The sequence below is a fragment of the Ailuropoda melanoleuca genome, chromosome 5 (genome assembly GCF_002007445.2).
Source record: "Ailuropoda melanoleuca isolate Jingjing chromosome 5, ASM200744v2, whole genome shotgun sequence".
Taxonomy (NCBI): Eukaryota; Metazoa; Chordata; class Mammalia; order Carnivora; family Ursidae; genus Ailuropoda; species Ailuropoda melanoleuca.
The window spans coordinates 54,852,710-54,877,334 of record NC_048222.1 but is presented as its reverse complement, the minus strand read 5'-3'; the positions used below and the strand labels follow the sequence as shown (position 1 = coordinate 54,877,334).

At 47.4% G+C, this 24,625-nt stretch overlaps 1 protein-coding gene across 2 annotated transcripts in view; it reads left to right on the top strand.

Moving 5' to 3' along the window:
• The window catches only part of GLDN (gliomedin), a 62,204-nt gene that overhangs the window by 20,510 nt on the left and 17,069 nt on the right, over positions 1 to 24,625 (top strand). For both annotated transcript variants that reach the window (XM_034660983.1, XM_011226467.3), the window contains exons 2-4: positions 10,128 to 10,179; positions 17,546 to 17,563; positions 17,920 to 18,027. In XM_034660983.1, the coding sequence (XP_034516874.1) occupies positions 10,128 to 10,179; positions 17,546 to 17,563; positions 17,920 to 18,027 (178 nt within the window). The remainder of the gene's footprint in view (positions 1 to 10,127; positions 10,180 to 17,545; positions 17,564 to 17,919; positions 18,028 to 24,625) is intronic.

Genomic DNA, 24,625 nt, shown 5'->3' with positions numbered 1-24,625 from the left:
ATGTGCGGCCAGATATGGCCACACAGAAATGTAAGTTAACTCCATTTGCAGCTAGGGTCCTATCAAACTGCTGCCAGCCCTCAGAGGAATTACAGCCTAGAAACACTATGGCCATGATGGGGAATATTCCGGTTAGATAAGATCACTGAAGAAGTACACTTGAAAGCAAGCATTGCCAATTTAAACAGAACAGGATACCTGTTTTAATTGGCAAGCAGACATCTCCAAAAGGTTTCAGAATTCCAAAACAGCTCATCAAAAGATTCATTGCAAAAGGCTAAAGAAAAATTAAAGATGTAAGAGGTTGCTTTAAAAAAAAACAAACCCATAAGACTGACCTCACTCCTACTGTTCTCTCCTTTCCTCCTTCGAGTGCTCATTCTATTAATCCTGTGTCTGAATTGATTTTTCCACTCTGAAAAGACTATACAACTGTAAACAAAAGACTGCCAAATTAATGGCCTTAGAAACACCCCCATCCTTACCTTCAAAGGAGGGCCCCCAAAGTTGACAAAATTGAGGGGTGTTCTTGCATACTGCTAATTATTCCTTTAAACAGCCCAGGGGGCTCTGTGGTAGATACCAGAGCCTACAGAGGGGATCTGAGGAACACTGGCCGAAGCCAGTGAGAGGTGAAAATTCTTGCCAGAAACAGTTCTTCGGAATCTCTGTCTGTAGTACCCAGTAAAGAGAGGAACATAAAATATCACGTTGTGCCTTCCTTTCCAAATCCAAAACCATTGTTTGTTGATCCTTTATTTCCCAGGGATACTTCTTGCCTTCTAGCTTGTCTTGTTTTGCATAAAAGGGTTTGGCTTTCTGCCTGACAGGGACAATCATATTGTTGGTTCTTTCTTTGGGCTGTGTTTGGGAGTGGCTCTGGATTTTGGGAAGGTAATTCCCTTTGCACCCTCTTTGGGGACCAGTCTTATATCCAAGGGGAGTTATGCAATACCACCAGAAGAATTTAAAGTTAGACGTATGTACCCAAAAGGAAAGAAACAAATTGAGAATAATGTATTTGTACAGATGGATCAATCTATGATGTCATTTCAGTTATAAGCCGATTCTTGGAGGAATTGAGAGCAATGATCCTAATGTTACAGATTTTTCACAAAACAGAAGTTAGCTCTAGAGGCAATTCAAAATTTACCTATTCCTTCATCAATCCCCAAACTTCCCCTGTTTATCTTAAAAGACTTGTAAATTATTGACCTTAGGAAACCCAAGCCCTTCTTAGAAAAACTTATATTCTTTCTCCGTCCCTTGATGTATACATTTTATCATGTCTTTGAAATATAAACACAGCCCACAATCACCTGAGACTGAAGGAAAAAAATAAAAGGGAATAAGGTCTTTTTATTGTTTGTTTGTTTTTTCTTCTGAACCAGATTAGTTTAACTTCTTGCCCCACTTCCCCTCTAAACTCCTCACCCCAATACCAGACACCATCCCCAACTAATCCTGTATTTAACACGGTGGAAAGTAACTCCCAAAATTATTTAACATATTTAAAAAAAAAAGTAAGTAACTCCTACTATTACTGTTTCAATGCCCACTTTTATAATAAATGGTAGTTTAAATGTCTGAATGGCCCCCTAGATTCCGAGCTCCAAACGTAAAGAAGTGTGCTCAGTTTTCTTACCTGTAGATTGGGACAGTATTTTTCTTTTGCCATAAATTAAATAAAATTACATGTGCAGTTCCTAAAATCAGTTTTAACAATGTCAGTTTTTATATCTTCCCATCAGAACAAGATATAAGGCAAAACTGTGTTAGTCATAACTCTGCAGAACACAGAAAAATATTTAAACCTGAGAATTTCGTGTGGTGTAGTAATGTTGGAAATATTAACCTAAGATTATCCCCCAACACATTTCCTTATGATCCCAAGATATTGAGTTGTTCTAGGAAAGGGAGGACACAAAAGTATCCTAAAAGAGTTAAACTTCTAAACAGATACTTTGTTATTGTGGTTAGACTCACCTAACATAAAATTTACGCTTTTAACCCTTTTAAAGTGTTCAATTTTGTGGTGCTGCTTACATTTGCAGTGCTGTACAACTATCATCACTGCCTAGTTCCATAGCTTCTTCATCACCCCAAAAAGAAACCACGTTTCCCTTGAGCAGGCACCGCCCCTTCCCTGCCCACCCCCACCCCCCAGGCCTTGGCAGTCTATTAATCTGCTCTCTCTATGGGTTACACATACTTAATCTCATCCCAGAAAATGGATTTAAAATCCAGTGTTCTTTGAAATTTTCAAGACACAAGCTTTTAAGAGAGAAAATTTTTAGGTGGTCCTCAACTTAGCTTCTAAAGGCAGGAGCCACTTTGATATTCTGCTGATACCCTTTTTTTTTTTTTTTTTTTTTTTAAGAAAGAGAGAGGTGGGGAGAGGCAGACAGGGAAAGAGACTCTCAAGCAGTCTCCATGGCCAGCACAGAGCCCAACATAGGGCTCGATCTCACAACCCTGAGATTGTGACCTGAGCCGAAATCACGAGTCAGACAAGAGTTGGACTGACTGAGCCACCCAGGCATCTTACTGCAGATATACATTTTATTCGAAGAGGGACAGCTACAAAAAGAATGCAACCCCACTTTCCTTCTAGCCATAGGTCAGGGGTCAACCTGAAGGACTGGAGAAGAGAAGATTGGGGGAACTTAACATGTCAGTGAGAGCCAAGGGGCACCCAGACAGGGAACACGGCTCTCATCCGGACCAGGCTTGTAAGGTTGATATCAGGTCCTTAACTAAAGGTTTGACTTCACCCTGTGAATAGCAAAACTCCAGTGACGTTTTTTAAGCAACAGTATGGCATGTCTAGAAATCTGCTCGGGGAAAGCACAACCCATACAGAAGAATTCACAGCTAACACATTTGCCTAAAATCCATAGTGGTCAACTTTGGTCATATTTCACACCACTGGGGATACTTGCTTCAGCTCAATGCCGTGGAATTCCATGCTCTAGCTTTCATCAGCTGTGGGGTCTTGGGCAAGTTACTCAGCATTCTGGGGAAGATAATCGTTCTCTGTAACTTGGGAACAATAAAACCTACCTCTTACATTGCCTGAGAATAAAACAACAGGGTACCAAGGACCAACTTGGCACAGTGTTACTGGTTAGAGTGACTAACATTTAGAACTGCAGTTCTCAACCAAGAGTGACTTTTACCCCCACTCCCCTAGCCCCTTGGGACATTGGGCAATGTCTGGAGATATTTTTGGTTGTCACAACCCAGGCTTAGGGAACAAAACCTTTAAAATACAGTTAAAAGATCTCTTGTGCCCAAACTCTAGCACAGCCTCTTTAATTCCAGGGACAAACATAAGTCTTAAAAATCTTCTCCACAAATATTAGTAAGATTTTTGCCATCCTGATGTCCTTGTAACGTGGCATGCATCTGCTTCTAAATCAGAGAAATTAAGGTGGGTAAGCAATGGCTGTAAATGAAATGAACAGCTAGGGCTGTAGGGAACCCCAGATCCCTTGGTGCTTCTCAGCTCCCTGAAAAACCCCATTTTTCCCCCACATTCCTTCACCCACCAGAGTGCATTTGAGATGACTCAAATTATGAATAGGCATTGGTAGGGAAACTTCTGTAACATTGCAAAAACAGTCTACCAGGGGCGTCTGGGTGGTGCAGTCGTTAAGCGTCTGCCTTCGGCTCAGGGCGTGATCCCGGCGTTATGGGATCGAGCCCCACGTCAGGCTTCTCCACTAGGAGCCTGCTTCTTCCTCTCCCACTCCCGCTGCTTGTGTTCCCTCTCTCGCTGGCTGTCTCTCTCTCTGTCTAATAAATAAATAAATCTTTAAAAAAAAAACAAAACAGTCTATCAGCTAAGTCTGACTTGTCAGGTCCATAATCCTGAAAAAACTGTTTTTATTCCCAGAGACCTCAGACATCCCTCTGGACCCTTTCAACACCTGCAGCTGGACTTCATTCAACTGCCATTTAATATGGGTTATTTATATGTTCTTGTTACTATATGTGTGTTTTCCAGATGAGCTAAAGCTTCCCTCTGCTGCAAGACTGATGCCCTCACAATAGCAAAGAAACCGGTAAAAAGTCTGTGTCCCACTTGGGGTATACCTTTCATGATCTCCCATGATTTAGGTACCCACTTCACTGGACATATCATATAAGCCTTAACAAAAACCTTACAAACTTGTTAAAATTTGATCAGTATACAACCTTCTGCTTATCCTTTGTCATCTCATGCAACTATGGCCAGCTACTGTAGGTCTCTAATATCTTATACTCAAGCCTATCAGCAGTAGGTTAAAGATGTCTTCCCAGGTCCCAGATCAGAGAATCTAACTTGGTCACAAGTTAGAGCGTGGTGATTGGGTGTTCTGAAAAAGATGTCCCTCAAGCCCCATTTGAAAGGGGATCTTACCAGTGCTCCTGGCCACTGACTCTGTTTCAAAACTAGAAGGGTGGAGTCTTGGGTACATATCACACAGCTAAAGAAGTGTCCACCTTACAAAATCTGGAGATCTCTAAGTCAGACGGACAAGGAAGAAAAGCAGCTGCAATCAAGATGGACTGCTTCCACCCAAGAGGACAGATAGAGACTTCATATATTAACTAAACATGAAATGCTTTCTCCTTATTTTTCTGCCATTTACCCTGGCATTGGCCTGGAAAGATAATGCCCTCATCTTTATCTCCCAGGCTATTGTTAAGGCAGGTAACCTCTGGAATTTAGAACAGCCTTTTATTTCAGGCTAGGAGATTCTCTAACTGCCCTATTTCCCTGGCTAGAGATAAATAGAGGCCAGCTTCTTAATTCTTGCAATGATTGCAGAATCTGGTGCTAAGATCCTGGGATTCTTAGATTCTCTGGCCAAAGTTGTTCTTGATAGTGGTATAACCCTTGACTCTTTTAGCAGAGCAGGGAGGTGTCTGTGCTGTGGCCAACACCACCTGCTGTACTCGGATTAACACTTCTGGAAAAGTTGAAACTCAGTTATGTAAGATCACTGAGCAAGCCACTTTGAGTCAGGAGGGAAGGGAAATGCAGAAGACAAGTCAACCAAAGTAAAGCCATTTTGGTTTTAGGCTGACCTTTAACTTAAAAGTCAGCAAGTCATAAAAAAAAGTCACGAGAGCTGACTCATGGAAGACCACCAGGCAGTAAAAACCACAAAGCCTTGACATTCTTTAAATTGTTCCCTGTACGTAGTAGTTTCACAACCCTAGGACAATGGAAAAACGAGCTGCCCAATGTAAATGATAAACCCAAAGTTAAAGAGTAAGCCCCTCCCTATATGCATAGCCAATTTTAAAAATGTACAAAGCCTTTGGTTAGAGGCAAAGGGGGTTCCTCTTCCCTCTCTGGGGGGAGAGGCTGCTCCTTCGTCTGTGAAGTAACCCCTTTCTTACTTCTATAGTTGATAAATCTTTGGCCCTTCTTCTAAATGACTTGCTCTTGAATTCTTCCTCAGGCAAAGCCAAGAACCATCCTGATGAGGAACCCAAGGCCCTCCCTCCCATTTTGGTTGTCTTTACTCCCATCACCCATATGTTGTCACTGCCAAGAACAAGTCCCTATACAAGGTGTAGCTGTCCATTACTGTATTGATCTTCCTACTGGGGAAATGACCCCGACAGGCCATGGTGTTTCTTCTGGGGAGATGATTCCGCCTTGGTGACACGTTGACCAAGGCTGCACTAAACCTGAGCTTGCAGGGGTACCATTCTTTATATTGCACTGAGGGTGACAGCCATTTGTTCCGGTAAAAGGCATCCTCCAAATAGCGTTGGTGGGTTGGGAAGGCCTTCCCACCCCTTCTATGGAGCTTTTTCTGCATCTCATCCATTCTCTTCCCAACACCATCAGATTCTCACATCATAAACCTGGGTTAGCAATTTATTGTCACCTTCTGTCAAGGTAAGCTCTCCCTTCGAGACCATTGATGTACTTTCCTACTTGAACTGTATCTCCCCAGCGGAGAAGTTTTGGGTCTGGAAGCAGGCACTGTTTTATACACAGGGTATAGAGACAAAACAGAGAGGAAATTCTCTCAAAATGCTTCCATTCTTTGGGAGGCAGGGACAGATCATAAATAAATGCAGACGTAAGTAAGATAATATTGGATAATGATGAGTGTTACAGAGACAAAAAGCCAGGTGAGGTGATGGCGTGTGACCGCTAGGGCTATTTTCAGTTGGGGAGTCTGGGAAAGTGTTCCTGATGAGGTGACATTTGAGCTGAGGTGTCATCAAAGAGGTGGGCACCACCTACAGGCATAGCAAAGACCAGAGATGGTCCGTGTAACTGGAGCAGAGTGATGGGGGAAAGTGGTGGGAGCAGGAGGGGGTAGGGCCACATCATGGACGATCAAGCCTAACACCCCCAGAACAATGAGCTGTAAGGTCTCTTCCAGCTTCACCATTCTCAAGTCCTAAATTAAGATTTAGGAAGCTCTCTATGCCAAATGTGATTCCATAATTTGACAACCTAGATTGTGTGACAATGAGTTTTGAATTCTCCTATTTTGATCCAAGTTCTTAATCACCATCAGAAAAAACAGTTTCTGACTTTCTTATGGCCACAACTTTTCATACCATATATTTCCCTCTGGTATAACCTTATATAGGCCAAGTCTGTTAGAGGAATATTTCTGCGTGAGGATTAACACAATTTACTGATAAATATCTAAATGGACATTTAGCATATAAATGGAGCCCAAGGGTCAGGAAATGAAAATTCTTTCTTCATTGTCTTTTGTAGACACTGTGCCTACCCCACACCAGTGATGAGGAGGAAAGAGAAAGGCTAATTTTCCCTATTGATGCTTCTGTTGTTTCAAACTATTCCTTCTGCTGTGATCCCCCAGGCAACAAATGAAGCATTGTGAAGTCTTTAATGGTTCTCTCAATGGGCAATTATACATTTTTTAAGATAATAAATCTTGTCCATAGTGCAGCTGATTACATTCATTTATGAAAATGACTAAAAATAGCGAGTCGAAATTTCTTCTGCCTGGTTGTGTTGAGCGAATCATCAGAGTCATAATAGAATGCAGAGCAGACCTGGCATCAGGAGAGCTGGAGTTGAGTCCAGCTCTGCTCCGAGGAAGTGATGTGACCTTGAGTAAATGACGTCACCTCTCTAAGCCTCTGTGTTCTTACTTGTATGAAAGGGAGAGGAACACTGCACAATATACTGTGTCAGAGTTGATGGGCCTGTTGTGTTATGGGAAGAAGCACCCGTTTTTTACGTAGGGGGCGTGGAATATACACGTTTGTTTTATGATTCATCTTTAAGCTGTGCTCATTTGATATGTCTGTGATATGTATGTTTCACAATAAATTTCTAAAGCCGTCAACAGATACCTGTTGATATTCTTGACAAAGTAGACACAGGTATGAGTTTTCCTCTGGATCTCCTAGCAAACAGACTAAGCCTAGGTAGAAGACAAAGCAATCTTTCCCGTCAAATCAAAACATGTTCTTTTTAAAAAGAGTTTAATTGAAAGAGTAATGAGTGAAAATTTCTGATGAAACAAAAGGATGTATCATGTTTAGTACAGTTTCCTCCCACCCTAATCCTCTATTCCCCCCTCACTTGAGGCTTTTCAGGCTTCTTTCAATACATATTCTGTTTTGTTTTGTTTTTTTAGAGATTTTATTTATTTGAGAGAGCTTAAGAGAGAGAGAGAGAGAGATCACAAGCAGGGGGGATGGGTGGAGGGAGAAGCAGTCTCCTTGAGGCACTCGATCCCAGGACCCTGGGATCATGACCTGAGCCGAAGGCAGACACTTAACTGAGCCACCCAGGTACCCTCCATACATATTCTGGAAAGCCAAAAACAGATAATCTTGAAAGCAGCAAGAGAGAAGCATATAGAAACATTTGTGTGCACACCACTTTTTTTTTTTACATAAATGAGAGGACATTATACATGCCACTCAGTACTTTGCATTTTTTTTTCATTTATCTTGGAGATATTTCAATGTCATTCTTGCAGATTTAAATGCTATTTTTTTTCATTGTATTTCATTCTGTGGATATGCTACACTTCATTGCACAAGACCCTCTGATAAATATTGAGGGTGATTTGCTCTTGCCCACATTTCTGCAATGACCATCTTTGTACTTCTGTCTCCTCACGTGCATATGAATACATCTGAAGAATAAATCCCAAAGTGCAATTGATGGATCAGAAGGTAGACCCATTTAAATTTTGGTAATTATTGCCAAAATGCCCTCCAAAGGGTTAGTATGGCTTCACACTTGATCAACAGGACGAAAGAGTGCTGCTTTCTGGCGCTCTCAGGATATGTGCTCTGTTAGTCTTTTTATTAACAAATCTAAGAAGTGGGAAATAGCATTTCATTGTTTGAATGTATTTCTTTAACTATAAGTGCAAGCGAGGCACTCTTTTTTTTTTTTTTCTCTGAACTTCCTGTTTGGGCCCATTGCCCATTTTTCTTTTGGTTTCTTGTTCCTTACTGCTTTGCAATAGTTTTTTATATACTAGCCCTTCACAACTGTTTTTCAAGGTCTATGGTTCTCCTTTGTTGTTGCCTGTAGTATTTTACCTCTTGCAGAAATTTTAAATTATCAGACAGTCGAATTTAAACATTCTTTCCATATAGTATGGGGGTTGTTTCTTTCTTGGAAAATTCTCATGCCATTATAAACTTTTCCCCCAAGTTTTCTTCCAGTGTTTTTCTGAGTTTGGTTTTCACTTTTAACTGTTTTATCAATATCACTTAATGAACATATTTAGTGTAAAGAGTGAAGTAAGGATTCAACTTTCTGTTTTTCCTCCAGATGTCTCTGTCTCAAATCCATTTCTTAATAAATTCTCTCCATAGTTTTGAAATGTCACGTTATTGGGGTCTACAAATTACTGAATCTATACGTTGAAAACAATTGGATGGTAAATTGATGAATTGACTGAGTCATTCTTGGCATGTTTAAGGAACTAACACAATAACACAAATAGCATACGCTTACCATGTGCTGGGCCCTGCTCTGAGTGTGTTGCAATATTCACTCATTTAATCCACATAACCATGGTATAAGGTAGGTGCTATTAGCTCCATTTACAGGTAAGAACACGGAAGCACAGAGAGGTTAAGTAAGTACCCTCCAATCACACTGCTTGTGAGTGGCAAAGCCCTGATTTGAACATAGGCAGGTTGACATCAGAATCCACTCTTCTGTCTACACTCTCTATTGCCTCCATGAAACGGAAAATACTTTTGGGTGTGCTTCCAAGATTGTTCTAAGAACTTCACATAAAATGATTTTACTCTTCACAAAAATCCTAAAAAGAAAGCACTATTCCTATCTCCATTTTGTGGATGAGCAAACTGAGGCAAAGTATAGTGTAGCTGGAAAACAGAAAGGGAAAGGGGAGTGCTGTGAGATGAGTCCAGAGAAGGAGGAATTTTGTTCTATCTTTAGAGCAGCAAGGAATCACAAGAGTATGTGAATCAGGGCTCATCCGCTCAGATTTGGTCTTTATGACATTCACTGGGAGCAGCATGGAGAGTGGATGGGGGAAGGACTGCGAAACGGGTGTGGGGAGTCCAGACACTGGGCTAATACCATGCTGCCGTGACCGCCTACCACAGGCGGCCATCCAGTGATGAGCGGGCAGTATCCACAAGGCACGAGAATGACTACCATCTGTGGCAGCATCCACGTGCCAGGGACAGAACTCAGGACAGGTGCTTATAGGATTTACACTTTTCAGAGGAAACCAAAGGATCCGGAGGTCGAGTACCTTGCCTGTGCTCGCCCAACTAGTGGGTACTTACTCCCAACCACCAAGCCTACCCTCTTTATTCCACCCCCACACAGACTTGAGCCCTTCAGATGCTGGAGGGCTGGCTCGTGACAGCCTTGAAAATTGGATATAGCAATTCCTTCGCCATCAAGGAGATTTGGTTGACAATACTGATAGATGAGCTTCTGTTATCATATATCTTTAGGTCTTTTAAGAGTTTCTCTTTCAGTTGAGGTTAACTTTTCCTCAGACTTTTGCATGTTCTCCTGAGGTGACTTTGTGAATCTTTGTAACTGCTCTCGTCTGATGAAGGGCAGGTCGGGGCCAGCTGTCTTCTGTGCTGCTGTTAACCGCCCTCTCTCCCTGCAGATCCGAGTGATGGTGGACCTCTGCAACAGCACCAAGGGCATCTGCCTGACAGGTAGGCCGGCCTGGCTCTGAGAAAGTGGCGCTCACACCGCACACACGTGTGCTAGCGAAAGGGCCAGGCAGAGTGAGCCCCTAAAAACACATACTGGCTTCCTTTTACCAGATGTTTTGAATGAGCTGAAAATCAATTGTAATATAATTATGAAAAATAATATTTTTGGTATTGCCATAGAAATATAGCCATAGAAAATAATATCCAAGGTCTTGGATAATTAGAAACGTGTGGTACCTTGAACTAGGGCCATAGATGTTTTCCTTATTCACAGTAATTTTTAAAAGAGAAAAGAAAGAAAGGGGTATTCTCTTATCAGAAGGAAGTATTTCCTTATCTTATGGCATGAATGGAAAGTTCTAGAAGCAAACTGCTACTTAGTCAAGAAAACCATCTTTATGAAGAGTGCTCTGTGTGTGGTGTCTACTGTGTGCTAGGTGGGATGGAAGGTTATGTCATGGCTCCCCTCCATTCAGGAAATCAAGGACAAATAAACGGAGGGAGGGAATCAACAAGGAGGCACATCAAGCCAAGGGACACCAAATGGCTAATGGGTTGCGAAGGGGAGGAGGAGAGTGTTGTTGCTATGACCACGTGCACCTAGGTGTCCTGTCTCCTGCCTGAGGTGGTGGTGGGGTGTGCCTGATTCCTGCCTGGGAGGGTGCCTGCCTCCTGCTGAGGGGGAGTGCCTGTGTCCTACCTGAGGGGGGTGCCTGATCCCTGCCTGAGGGGGGAGTGCTTGCCTCCTGACTGAGGTGGGGGGGGGAGGAGCCTGCCTCCTGCCTTCAGAAGCTCGGGGCAAGGAAGAACACAGACCCTAGAACAGTCACTCAGTTTGTTTTATCCCAGACCAAGGAAGGCTCTGGCCAGGCCCAAGGATGGGCCTACGGAGCCTGATTTCAGATACAGCATTTTGTGCCTCTCCCGCATTCTGAGGCAATGGGGAGATGATTTTTGCATTAAAAATCTAATATGGAGTAAATGCACAGCTCTCATAAACTTTAAAACATAAGCACGAGACTTTGACGCTTCTGTTGAACCTTCTCAGTGTCTGGCCTCAGGCCCTGGGGAGGTCCCGTTGACAGGGCACCCCTGGCGGAGGTTAAGAAACCCTGCAGTGTGCATCCACCCATGAGAAACCATCTGCTCGCCAGCATCCTCCCCACGACCGCTCGTTACCTGCCATGCGCTAGGAGCTTAGTGGGAGTTTGCTGAATGACTAAACCTATGGTCTATGGAAGTGATTAAATCGGGGGCGGTGGGCTGGTAAGAAAGACACTTCCCTGAGAAACCCTGAGTCCAAGTCTGCGTCTTGTTTGCTTATTTTAGTTTTAGAGAGAAAAGCTATAATCCTGTGGCTCCTTGGAAAATGCTAATTGAATTACTCAACTCACATTTCGGCCCTCACAGAAAACTAAATATCTTCGGAACAGCTTGGTCCTTCACTCTGAAACTCTTGTGTCTTAAGCACCTTTCTCCCGTCTTCGGAAGTCCTTTTCAGACTTCCCCTGTGTGACTGTAATGAGCGCTAGAGAAATGCTCAGATGGATGGAATTACAGGCACAAAAGCCCCGTTGAGAGGCACAGGAAAAGCCTCTTCCCTTTTGATATTTGCTATAGAAGTGATAGAAGGAGAGCCAGGCTGCTCAGTGAATGCAGACGGAGCTGTTAAGACCACTTAGGGGAAGGGGGGGGCTGGGGGTCGCATCTGTGCTGGAAATGGGTTGAGGAGGTTGTTCTTTGGCACCTCGAAATCTTTTAAAAAATCATCACCTTCTCCCTTCATGCCAGCTTGAAACTGGGCCCCCTTTTAATCCAGAAAGCTCTTCAATTAAAACTTGGGTATGAAAAATACATGTTGCCCAGTGAGGTTGTACTTTGGGATAGACCACGCCGTCTGCACTGGGGGCAGGAAGGTGACAGGACCCAGGAGTGAATTGGGAACTACAGAGAGAAGGGCAGAGAGCCTTGGTCCAGAGCCCCAAGAAGATGCTGGCAGGAGCGACTGCCAGAGCAGACCCCGGGCTTGGGTCCCTTGTCCTGAGAATAAGATCTAGCTTTAGACTGGACTCACCTCTGAAAAAGCAGGCCCTGTGACTTGAGGCTAGTCTAGCTCTGACTGTGAAACCCCATCCCTGCTCCTCTTTCTGGAGACAGCTGTGGTTGCTATGGAGACAAGGACAGATGTGTGCAGCCTAGAACCTGTCAGGCAGATAGTGGAGGCACTTCAGCAGCTAGAGTAGTTACAAGTTTTGCTAGTGCAGTTTGTGCTTTTGAGTACAAACAGCATGCTTTTCGGGATGCAGCATATCCCTAAGCCCGGATTTCCTTGGGACCCCAGAGACATATCTTCTGGAATAGCGGGCATCTTGAAGAAGGCAGGTACTTGGGTAACTCTTCATTTCCAGTGGACTCTGCATATGGGCTTGTTCAGCAAATGTCTAAACTATCCCATTTCTGAACTGCTTATCAGGCCAGAGGCACTTCGCATCCACAGTTCCTGTTCTCCTTACAGCCAAGGGACTCCAACCCCACTCGTTACCCCTCCTTAGCCTGTACCCAGGCAGACATTGAGAATGGATCACAGCCATCACTGAGCATGGCCTCATGTAATTCTTTTCTGGCATTCCAGAAAGCTGTACTAATGGATAAGAATTGGCACTTGAAATAAAACCTATTTGCCATCCCTACTCTAATTCTTTAAGGTTGCCACGCCATAGTCCAAAGTTGAAATGCACCAAATAAATGGGATTGGACCAAAGCTGCAGTTTAGTGGGGACGTGTGTGGGAAGACGCCTTTCCACGTTAGGTGCCAGCCGTTGGCAGCAGGGGCAGCCACAAAGGGCGTACCAGCACACAGAGGGTGGGTCTCGAGGCCTCAGAGCTGTGGCCAGGGCAACATGTGGTAAACCAACAGACAGGCTGTTCTCAGAAACAGCTGGTACAGCTGTTCATGCTCCCACCCAACTGACCTCACTGAGCGGCTAGCCTGTTGTTTTAGAGTTGGTAGATTCCAGCTCCACGTGTGAGAGCTAGGGCCCTTTCAGGCCATCCCTGAAGGACGGCCAAGTCTTCCTGATTCCCAAGGGAAAGGGGAGCCACACTGACTTTGGCTAGAGCTCCCGTCTGGGCCCGAAGCTGTGGCTGGCTGGCCTGAGTCCCAAGCCCCAGGGAGTCCCTGCTGGGAACAGGAGAGGAAGAGAATCAGGGCTGTCGACCTCACAGGGGCCAGGCCTGGCGTTATCAGGTTTAGAAGCTGTGTCTTTTACCAGCTCTTTCTAAAGTGGCAGAACCAGGCCTCCCTTTCTGACATGTTTCTATTTGGATTTTTTATTTGGGGACTTCTTTGTGTTCCTCTGTCAGTGAGACTTCTGGAAATGTGTAGCCACATCCCTTGTGGTCATTGCTGTGCTAAGCAGGTGCCTTGGGTCTGGCGATGGCGACTGTGACACCATCCCGGGTGCAAGGGGAAAGTAGTAAAATCTTGCCCTGTGATTTGGAATGGCCGTGGTGAGAGGAGCCATGTGGGCAGGCTCTCTGGAACCTGTAGCTTGAGCCGGTGGCCAATACCACCCCACCCCCCCGAGACAGGAAGTGAGTCTTACACCTCTTTATTATTCCTTCCTCATAACTGTTGTGCCTGTGTTTCCTGTCTGCATTGAAATTCTTCTCTTTGTTAGTAGCAGAAACCTGCTACAGCTTATTTGAGGGGGAAAAAAAAGGTCAAGGGGTTACCAGTGATTGTAAGGATACAGGGCTGTATTTGTCAAGATAGGTTAGGCCCTGCTCTGGTCATAATTAAACCATAAAATCTCAGTGGCATAACACAGCAAAAAAAGCTTTTTTGTCCTCAAAGTCCAGGACACTCCAAGTTGGTTCTGGGGACTCCGGGGTCCCAGTGCTGCCATCTTGTGGTTCCATCATGTCAACACCAGTCACCGCCTCTCCTCTCCTCTTTGATCGTCTCTCTCCTCGGGCTCTCTGGATAGTTTTACCTTGCATGGCCATCCACAGACCTCCAATTTACATAACTAGGGGCACTGTGGGTCAGTCTTAGATTTCAAGGAGAAAAAAACTCCAGCGGCGCAGGTCCTATAGCATCCACCCACTTCTACCTGATTCTGGTTACGAATGTGGGTTGGGACACTTTGAGCCAGCTGGGGCATTTGTGGGGCCCCATGCAAATGAAAATGCAGAGTCCCTTGGTCAAAAAGCAGGAAAAGCGCTTCCTCCTTTCTTCAGTGGTTTTACTCTCCACCTGCTATAGTGGGGCTTTTTATTTGCTATTTACTGTCATACTCTTCAAGGCGTGGGATTCTCATAGAACAGGTACAAGCCCTCACAAGCACAGGAGACCCCACTCTGTGATGAAGGCATTCAGGGCACATGTCCAGCCCAGACCCCCACCGGTGTGGAAGGTGACAGCAGTCCTTGACTGGGTGGGGAGTGGGGCAAATGCATCAGAAGCCCAGGAGGCAGTGTGAAACAGGGAGGCGGTGGGAGGCAGGACCACATAGGAATCAAGGCTCAAAGTCCCTGAGACAGGCTCCATTATCCCATTGGGCCAGCCCTGCATACAGTGCTAACATGAATTTGGCTGTCCATGTGTATCCTCGGGGATTCTGTTAGTGAAGAAGAGAAGAGTCAAGAGCTGAGAAAACATCTTGAAAATAGTTTTCTCAAGGCCCAGTTGGCACATACTATTTGACATTTGACATTATTATAATGACACATACTTAGGGCTTCTTCCAGGTGTACGGGGCCCTTGGGCAGCTCTGTAGGCATCCCGAGTGGGCGTCAGGATGCAGGCTCACCATCACTATAGCACTTTGCTTCTTAGTTCTTTGGGAGTGTTTGTCTCCTTCCTCTTCTGAAATTCTCTTCTCTACTAGTGTCAGGTCTCAGGACCGCCTGGATTCCCCCCTATACCTTTGGTTCATTTTCTCTTTCCTGGTGCCTCTTCTATCACCTGCCTCCTCCAGATGTAGTGTGTGTCCCCCTCTTTCTCCATCCCACAATTTCACTTGACATTTACTCTTGCCTCCAGACTAATAGCTGTCAGCCTTTCTAGGAAGGGAACCCTGTTGATAGTGACTGATTCTTTTTCCAGAAAAGTTTCACATTTGGTCAGGGGTACCCAGGACCATCCGCCTCTCAGTCACCTGTGGTGCTTGGTGAAAATGCATGTTCCTGGGCCTCACTCTAAATGCAAACTGAATTAGAATCTCTAGCTGGGGCCTGGGTATCCGCATTTTAACAAGCATTCTAGGTGATTCTATGGACTCAAATGACTAAGGACTGTAGTCAGTAGGTGTCAGTGAACCTCAGGTCAATGTCAGAAAACCCTAATCTACACATGTCACCATAGTGACACTCTTGGCCATGACCAAAGTGTCCTAAATATATGGCTCTAGCCAGGACCTCTCTCCAATACTCCTGCTGCATAGAAATGGTTATTGGACTGTCCTGAGAACTCTTGAAATCTACATAGACAGCCGATTCCTGCTTGGTGACCTTTTCTCTACCAATCTGCACATCTGAATATGGTTCCATCTGTAGTCAGGAATGATGATTGATTTCTTCGGCCCTCTGTCAACTGTTCCCATCACCTCCTTACGTGTCTGTACACACACACACGCCATCTGGTGGCAAAATCATGCAGCCACAGGCTACACTGACCCTGGAAAATGTGGTACCATTTTCATCAAATCATTTTTGCTCAAATTGGGACTGCATGTATAGAAAGTATACGTTCATACACTTCTTCCAAGAGTCCTCATGTCTCCTTCCATCCATATCCTCGGTTCCCCATCATCCGAGAGTCCTCCTCTCTTGCCGCTACCCAGTCAGATATGGAGCCCTGCTCATTCTTCTGCTGAAATACCTCTTGAATTTCTAGTTTTCCCTACAACTCTATAGTTACCAACCAATTTGTCCACAACCTTGCCCCTCATTTTAACTACAAAGATCCTCTGGGTGTTTTCTCCCCATCCCACCTCTCTTTCTCTCTCTCATCTTGTTCCCTGATTGTATTCAACTTCCATCTACAGAGAGGATCTCAAAAACACTGATTTCACGGTGTCAGCCCCCACTTAAGACCTACTGTAGCTCCCCACTGCCTGGCAGACACCACCTACACCTCTCCTCTTGGCATTCAAATGCTGCTGCCCCACACCCACCCTGCCGAGTGCTGACTCAGCCTCATCTCTACACATGCCCGCTTGGCCAATCTTCCTCCTTTCTCTCACCCTGAATCATGGAAGTTCCCACCCCTGTGCCTTTTCTCCTGCTGGTCCCCTGACCTGAGCTACCCAGCCCTCACCCCTGTGGCCGTGTCAGGGCCACAGCTGAAGGCTCACCCTCTCTGGACATCTTCTCAGACAGCCGAGTACCAGACCGCCCCAGTACCCCTTGGAGGGGCTGCTTCTCTGTAGCTTTCTCCTTCATGTTTCATTGTGGTTTCAGGGTGTCTTCCTTGTCTAGCTAGATTGTAAACACCAGAGACACAGGGACCAAGATTGCTGCTGCGTGGTACACACAGTAAGTGCTTACTAAATGGTGGTCTTCTGAAAAGTCACAGACTTGGATTTCTACTCCAATATGGGTAATCATCATATATGTTCTGGAGAAACAGAAGGACCTCAGCTGCACATGTTATAAACCCATTGGCTTGTCTGAGTGCTTAAACAAAATAACTGACAATGAGACTCTCCTATTTGTGGAAGCAAAATTGTTTTGCGAGATTCTGTGTAAATGGTTCATCTGAACCCCTTAGATCCTTGGGTAATTACACACTAAGCAAGGTGTTTGTTACCCGATCTGGGCCGTCAATTGTTCTCAGGCCATTTTGTGCAACAGAATAGAGACCTGAGAATCAGCTCCTGCTCTCAATCGCCGTGGGTGGCCTGGAGGAGACACGTCGGCTGGATGAGAGCTCTTGGGACTGCTTTCTCACGACAGCCAGACCTCAGCCCTGCAATGACAGCACCACCAATTCCTGATGCTTATCTGGGCCCGGGCTGCACTAGCGCCCTCCTGCGTTCTTACCAAGCCTCATTTAGTAAAGCTGATTGCTTGAGAGATGACTGATTTATGAATCTATGGTGAAGCCCACTCAGAAATTATTCTTAATCCATTGAAACCTAAGCAGAAGTGGTTTTGATTGGCAAAGTGTTGAATTGCTTTTAAGGATCTTTTGAGTGAATGTGCTGGGTTCTAAATAAAAGGCGTGGAGTGATTGCTTAGGGCCAGTAGATGGTTAGTACTTACTAAGACGGGGTAGGTGCTCTTTGATTTGGGGGTTGTGATGCTAGCTTCACTTCTTTCCAGCCATGCTTTATCATCTAAATTTCTTTTTCTGTTGTAGGACCACCTGGCCCACCAGGTAAGAGCCCATGGATTTCCTTACTTCCTGGGGAGGTTGTGGGGGGCTAGTTCCCCAGGATCACTCAGAAGGGACTGAGGTGGGAAAGGGGGAAGAATCTGGAGTGTATCCACCTCCTTGTCTCTACCCAAATCATGAGCTCTCCTGTCCCTTCCCACTTGAGAACCTGCCATTACCATTTCCCATCTGTCACTGCTTTGGGAGGGGGGGTGCAGCAAAGGTGGAAAAAGAAGGGAAGAGGCAGGAGAAGATCTGGAAAAGGCATTGATGCCTATCCATTAAACTGGCTAAAGCAAATCATGTTAAGTTCAGTGACAATTTTTTTAAATGTGCTTGTTTCCCATGTTTCGACGCAGGACCTCCTGGAATTGGTGGGTTACCAGGACACAATGGATCAGATGGACAGCCTGGTCCCCAGGGCCCAAAAGGAGAAAAAGGAGCAACTGGAAAAAGAGGAAAAATGGGTATTTTGGCAACTTTCTAGTTAATTCTCTTGTTGCTTATCTCAGTTATTGCTTTTCGGATGGGCCCAAGCAGGATGTAGTGGGGAGAAAGTGTTTCCTCTTTGCCTGCAGGACTGCTTTAACTCTCGCCAGGAAGCCGCTGTGCGCTGAGGTGCCAAGGGCATGCTTTTGGGTGAAACCCTGACAAAGGCTTACATCTCCCTGGATAGCGGCCTCCCTGGGAACTGATTCCCACTCTTCTGCTTACTCTGGAGGCAGACGGAGGGATGGGATGGGCCGGTGCAGGCAGCCCTGGGGAGGGATGCTCCAGGGGCCGTGTAACGGCCGTGTGTGCTGACGCCCCAAGTTGTTTTGAGGCTCAAGTCCTGCCCTGTCCTCTCACTGCCTCCTCCTGCCCAGCAAATCCTTGTGTTTGACTGAAAATCAGCTGATTGATACTGGCTCCTAGGTGTTCTCAGCTAGAGAGTAGCTAAACCATTTGGGTAGCAGGGCAGCATCTGCCCCCCCCTTAGGCTGGCACTCTGATTAGGTGGTCCTGGCGGCCGGCGTCTCCTGTCCCGGCATCACAGGATGATGACACCATTGTGGCTGGTGTCTCCGAAGAGGTTCCGCTGCTCTGCAGTGAGGGGCAGCATTGCCACGAGCAAAGCCCTGGAAACATCAGTGTCAGACGTGTCCAGGGAGCAGTGAGAGGCAGGGGCTCGTGCAGGGCCTGGCGGGAGGCTGTAGGACGGGGTAGGCAAGTTCTGAGGGGGCTCTGAGCACCAATTCTGGGATGTCCACGGAGCAGGCCTAGAAGATGTAGCTGGCAAGAGCCAGCACATGGCACAGTGGAGGCGCCAGTGTGGGGGGGGGGGCAGAGAGACTCCCTAGGAGGCTTCCAGAAGGCCTGGCTCTGAGCCACTGCAGACCCTACCAACTCGACCAAACCGTCTTGTTTATTTCCAGCCTCTTAGCTCTGCGGCGCCAACTCACCTAGACAGGCTCTGGGCTAGAATAACTACTAGAACATTCTTCCAAATGGCCCAGTACCCTCTTCCAGCACCTCTGCTCTTAGAAGCACTGTAAGTGAGAACCAGTGGAAAGGGAGAAAGTTGTTAAGTGGCTCTGCCGCTTGGCCAAGCCGACATGCTCCTGTTCCCAGGGGGCAGCCTCTGTGAAGAGGGGTCCACACGGTCCCAGTCAGCTCAGTCCTCACAAGGCTAGCCGTCCCAGCTTTAATTATGGAGCAGTAACGGATCCTTCCACATTAGATAATAATCATAATTATAAATGAGCATGGGCATTGAATAATGATGGCCCTCAGTGTGCAGACATTTGGTTTATCCCAGAAAGGCCCCAGAGATGTAATCCAGTCCTTTTCTGAGGATTCAGCAATGAGTATTCTGAGAGCCGTCTATGAGGGGGAGGAAACCACCATGCTAGCGTGGGTCTGGAGGAGGTGGGAAAGGTGATTTTCGAAAAGCTTACAGATCCCTGGCTTTGAAGACGTGTGCTTGATATGTAGCCCACGACCCAGGGAAGCCAGGACAGAAAAAGTTCATTCATCTCTGTAAGACCTATTATGTGGCAGGTACTGTTCTAGGTGCTAGAGATCCAGAAATGAAAAGGCTGACAAAATCCCTACCTTCATGAAACTCCCATTCCAGGCTGGGCAGATTGACAATAAACAAACTCAGTAAGTAGGAAAGAATCATCTGTTATGCGGAGCTAAGTGCTACAGAGAAAACGCAGAGAGGGAATGACCCGTGTGTGTATGCGGCAGGGGTGGCGATGAGGGTGACTGCGGATTCAGGAGGCCTTTGAGCAACCACCTGGAGGAAGGGAGACAGGGAGCCGTGGGCTACCGGGGGCGGGGGCTCCAGCAGAGTGTGAGTCCGGAGTGCCCACAGGGTCTGAGGAACAGCAAGGCTGCCAGGGCGGCTGGACAGGGGGGATGCAAAGCGAATGTGGTAGAGTCGAAGCCAGAGAGACAGCGGCCAAGTCAGCTTGGCCCTGGCATCATAAGAACTGTGGTTGGTACTCGGAGGGACCTGGGAGCATTGGCAGCCACACGGAGAGCTGCCCTGCCTCACCAGGAAAGGATCCCCCTGCACCCATGCCGAGGGAGGGCAGGGGGGCCGCAGTGGAGCAGTGAGGGGGGTCAGGGTCCATTCGTCAGGGGAGGGGGACCAAATCCTTGGTCTCCTGGAGATGCCACAGGACCTCCAGCAAGGACACAGACCGTCCTCTGCTGCTGTCTCCCAGCACAGAAAGCCTCAGGAGTCAGCAGCATGAGAACAAGAAGCCTCCACTAAGGTTAAGCAGAGAACTTGAGTCACTAAGGGCCCAGGCAGTTGTCCTTGCCACAGGCCAGGGGAAGGGGGGACTAACACCATCATAGATGTACAAACACAAAGATTGTCTGACGAGCCTGGCTCTATGGAGAGGTTTTGAAAGCACAGCTCCACCATGGGCCAGCTTGGGCTCTGACCCGGTCATCCGGCCAAAACCCTGGAGCTGTGCTTTTCTTCCTTTGCTTCCTTCCTTCCTTCACCCTACGATGGGTGCACACCCTGCCTGGCACTCAGTGTTCTTGCAGGGAGGAGAGATGAGAGCTGGTCAGGGGGCCCGGGCTCTGTTTGAGAGCACTGAGAAGCCACTGAGGGGTCTCAGGTAGGAGAGAGTGACAAGGTCAGGTCTGCTTTTCCAAAATAACACTGTGACTGCTGCGTGGAGATCACCCGAGGAGAGCAAGGACAGAAGGAGGGAGGCAGTTCAGAAGCTACTAAGCGTGCAGGTCGAAGGGATGGCAGGCCTGGGGATGGGGAATGTGGTGGAGCTGAGTGATATTCTGGGGGGAAATCAGCAGTACCTGGGGTGGGTGGATTTGAGGCAGAAGGGGGGGGACCCCAAGACCGACTCTGAGATCTCTGTCCCTGATGATTGCTCTGTCCCGAGGAGAGGAGCCCCATATCAACTCAGGTTCGGGGAAACAAGTGTGGCTCAGCATGGCGTGTGCAGAGTTCGAGGTGCCTTGAAACGTCCAGGAGGGATGTCGGGGGGGCCTTGGAGATGCAGGCAGGTCTACGGTCAGAGGAGACCCTGGGGCTAGAGTGTACGTGAGGGGGCCCCCTGAGCCAGTGGGCATGTGGGCATGGGCACTGTCACTTTTGGAGGGAGCTAACAGGAGAGGAGGGCCTGGGTTGAGCCCTGAGAAGCAACAACGTCTAATGACCAAGTAAGAGGGGGATGAGCCAGCAAAGGACGCCAAGAAAGGCCCTGAGTAGCAAGAATACCAGGAGAGGGTGGGAACATCTGTCAGCAAATATTTATTGAATAGGTTCCCAGCGCCAGTGGGGAAACAAAACAGATGCAACCCCTATTCTGGAACTTTCCATCTTTGGTGGGAATGTGGAATTTAACAGTCGATAATCAAATACATCTGCAATCACGATGTGAGATACTCGTTTGGAGGAGAGAGCAGGGGGTTAAGAGATACAGTACAGAGAGAGAGGGTCGGGGAGGTGAAGTCTGAGGTCAGACTTGAAGGATGTGAGCAGGCAGAGGGCGGCCCAGGCGGAGTGCATGGCACCCACAAGAGCCCGACAGGTGTGGCTGGGGGAAGGGAGGCCCTTCCAGAGCCTTCTGACTAGTAGTCTGGGTCTCCTGGTTAGCTCCCAGGAAGGCACTGCAGGGTCTCACACAGGATGTGACCTGCTGGGCCAGGGTCATGACTGTGGAGAAGGACGCGTGATTCCAGCTAGGAGTTTCAGTATCCATGGTGGTTTGCCAGGCAGGGGTGGGAGAGAGGAGGAGTGGGTGTGCATTCCAGAAAGAGGGGACAACAAGTACTGTTTCTAAAAATGGGAAAAAGAGCCTGTGTTCCACAGAGACAGGCCTCAGGCTGGACTATGCCCTCTAGCAGTGCTCCTCTGAACAATAGCATGCAAATAGCTAATATCTATTGTCAGGCCTGGTACCAAGTACTCTCTATACTTATCTCATTTGCTCTTCAAAACAACCTTAAGGAGATGGATTTTTTTGCTGGCCATATTTTTTCCAGATGAAGAAGCCCTATCTTTCTGTTTCTCAAAGAGGCCAAGCCCACCCTTGCCCCAGGACCTTTGCAGTGCTGTGCCCACTGCCTGAAATACTCTTTCCCTGCTCTTCCTGCAGCTAGTCCTGGTGCAGGTCTCAGCTCTACTGTCACCCCTCTTCAAATTCATCCCCCACCTCTGTGTCTAGCCCCTGCCTCATCAACATGGTCACATTCTCTGTTCTGTCAAAACACATATCCCTTCCCAGAAACCCTCTCCTTGCGTTTGCTTGTTGATGCACTGGTGGTCTGACTCCCTAGGGAGAATGGGAGGTCCATGACAGCCAAGCCATGTCTATCTTGCTTAGAACTAAACTCCAGGGCCCGGAACACCCGGCGAAGGGGGACAATAAAGTCACTGTTGACACAAATGGACATAACTTGTCCACTGTCGCAAAGGTCAGAAGTGGAGGAGTGTCTCTGACTCCTGGACCGCTGCTCTTACACACTGAGCTTCCAGGCTGGAGGGGCTGGCCCCCAGCTGTGACAGCCACGTCCCCAGAGGTGCCACAGAGCGGGAGCGGACGGGAAGGAGGCCTGGCCTTGGGAGCTGGTGCCATTAATTCCTGCAGGACGTAGGGCCGAGGACCCCTCCAGCCTGAGCCTGACGCTGAGTCTTACGGGGAAGGCTGGGAGGCCCCCAGCCCTTCAGAGACGCCTGCAGCTCAGTGAGGAATAGCCTGGCAGGCAGGCGGAGTGGATGTTGTGCCTCTCCAGGCGGAGGAGGGCAGTGGAAGGAGTCCCGGGAGCACCTGCCTCGGTCCCCCACCGGCTCTGAGGCCTTGGATGGGTCACTTCACCATTGAGCCTTGGTCCCATCTGTAGACTGAGGAGGTCGGGTTCCCACAACTCTAACATGATTTCTAGTTTTTAAATAGTTCTGCTCTAGTGTTTGTCCATGAAGGAGCGACCATGTCTTATATATTCTATTATTTGGCCCAGCTCTCTCCAGGCCCAGGTGAGGCTCACTAAATAATTAACGAATAAAGAATGCACGCGTGCGTGCGTGAATGAGACGCATAGAGTGTACTTTCTGTCCGTGAGGGCTTCCCGTCCAGTGAAAGAGAAGCCGTATCTTACACACAGCTATTGAGCAATAGCTGGTTATTCCAATCTGAAAACTTTTTATCCTGCACAGCAGGTAATACCGCCGGAAGAGAAAGCAGAGCTTCCCTGGGCACGTAATGGACAAATAGGGCCCTGTGTAGAAGATGGGTTGTATAGTAGGGCTAAGGGTAAGGGACAAGAAGCGCGATCAGCATCTTAGAAATAATCAGAGGGGAGCCGTGGAGGGCGTTGCAGGGGGAGAAGAGAAAGGCCTAGCCTGGAGGGACTGTTAGCGAGACTGCCCCTGGATGCCGGAGGGGACCCTGGCCAGATGCATGTCTGCAGGAGGCCACAGGGAGCCCCTGTGGGCTCTTGAGGAGATGAAGAACCTGATGAAACCGGATTATAGAGCTCTAGCCTGACCACTGTTTCCAAGAGACTGAAGTACCGGAGCTAACCCTCGGTTTCTGACCTTGGCAGTGCTGAGAACAACAGTGGAATAGCTTGCAGCCAGCGCCTGATAGCATGGTTTGGGTCCTGGCTCTGCCGGTAGTAGCTGTGCGCCCTTGGGCAAGTTACTTAATCACTCTGTGCCAGTTTCCTCTTCTGTAAAATGGGAACAATAGTAGTATCAACCTCATAAGGTCATCTAGGAGATTAAATGAGAAAGTTAAATAGAGCTTAGAACAGAGCCTGACACATAGTGAGTGCCCTACTGGTGTTACTATTGTTTCCAAAACTTGATTTTAACCCAGAGGGAAATCTAAGTTGAAATGCCTGTATTCATTTGAAAACACCAACTTAGATGTGGAGAGAAGAACTAAAGAGACTTAAATGTGGTCGGTTTTGCAACTGGCATCTTCTATGAAGTTTGACATTCTGTTGCCTCAAAACCAAGCATTTGCTTTTTTTCCCATCTGTCTCTCGCTGCCTCACTGAGTTAATACTGCATTGCCTTCTCTAAAAATCGAATCCTCACGCAACAGAAATAAATGCCCTCCTCTTTATTCATCCCCATCTTGGGACCGGGTTTTTTATGACACCCCCTGGCCCCCTTTCGCAGCCCTGCCTCCGTCAGTGACAGATGGTCCCGTCAAAAATAAGCCATCCTCCCCCACCCCCTACCGCGAGGATGCTGAAGCTGACCCCAGCAACATCATGCAATCCCCAACTCTAAAGCTGGTGAGACAGTTTGTTTTGAGTGGGCGCCCCTGGGGAAGGAAAATAGCAGAGAGCCACTCCTAGAACACGAGGCGGGCGAGCAGAATCAGGCCTTTCTTCTCTGCAGAATGCGCTGACTCGAAGCCTGCCGGACTCACAGGGGACGCACTGTGCGGGGGGCCAAGATGCGCACAGTGTAACAGCGCTGTCCGGCACCTCTGAGTCAGGCCAGGGAAAAAAGTGCCCCCCGAGGGACCTCCGCCGGTGAGTGGGATTGGGCGGTGCCGTACCTCCGACGTGCCACGGCCAGGG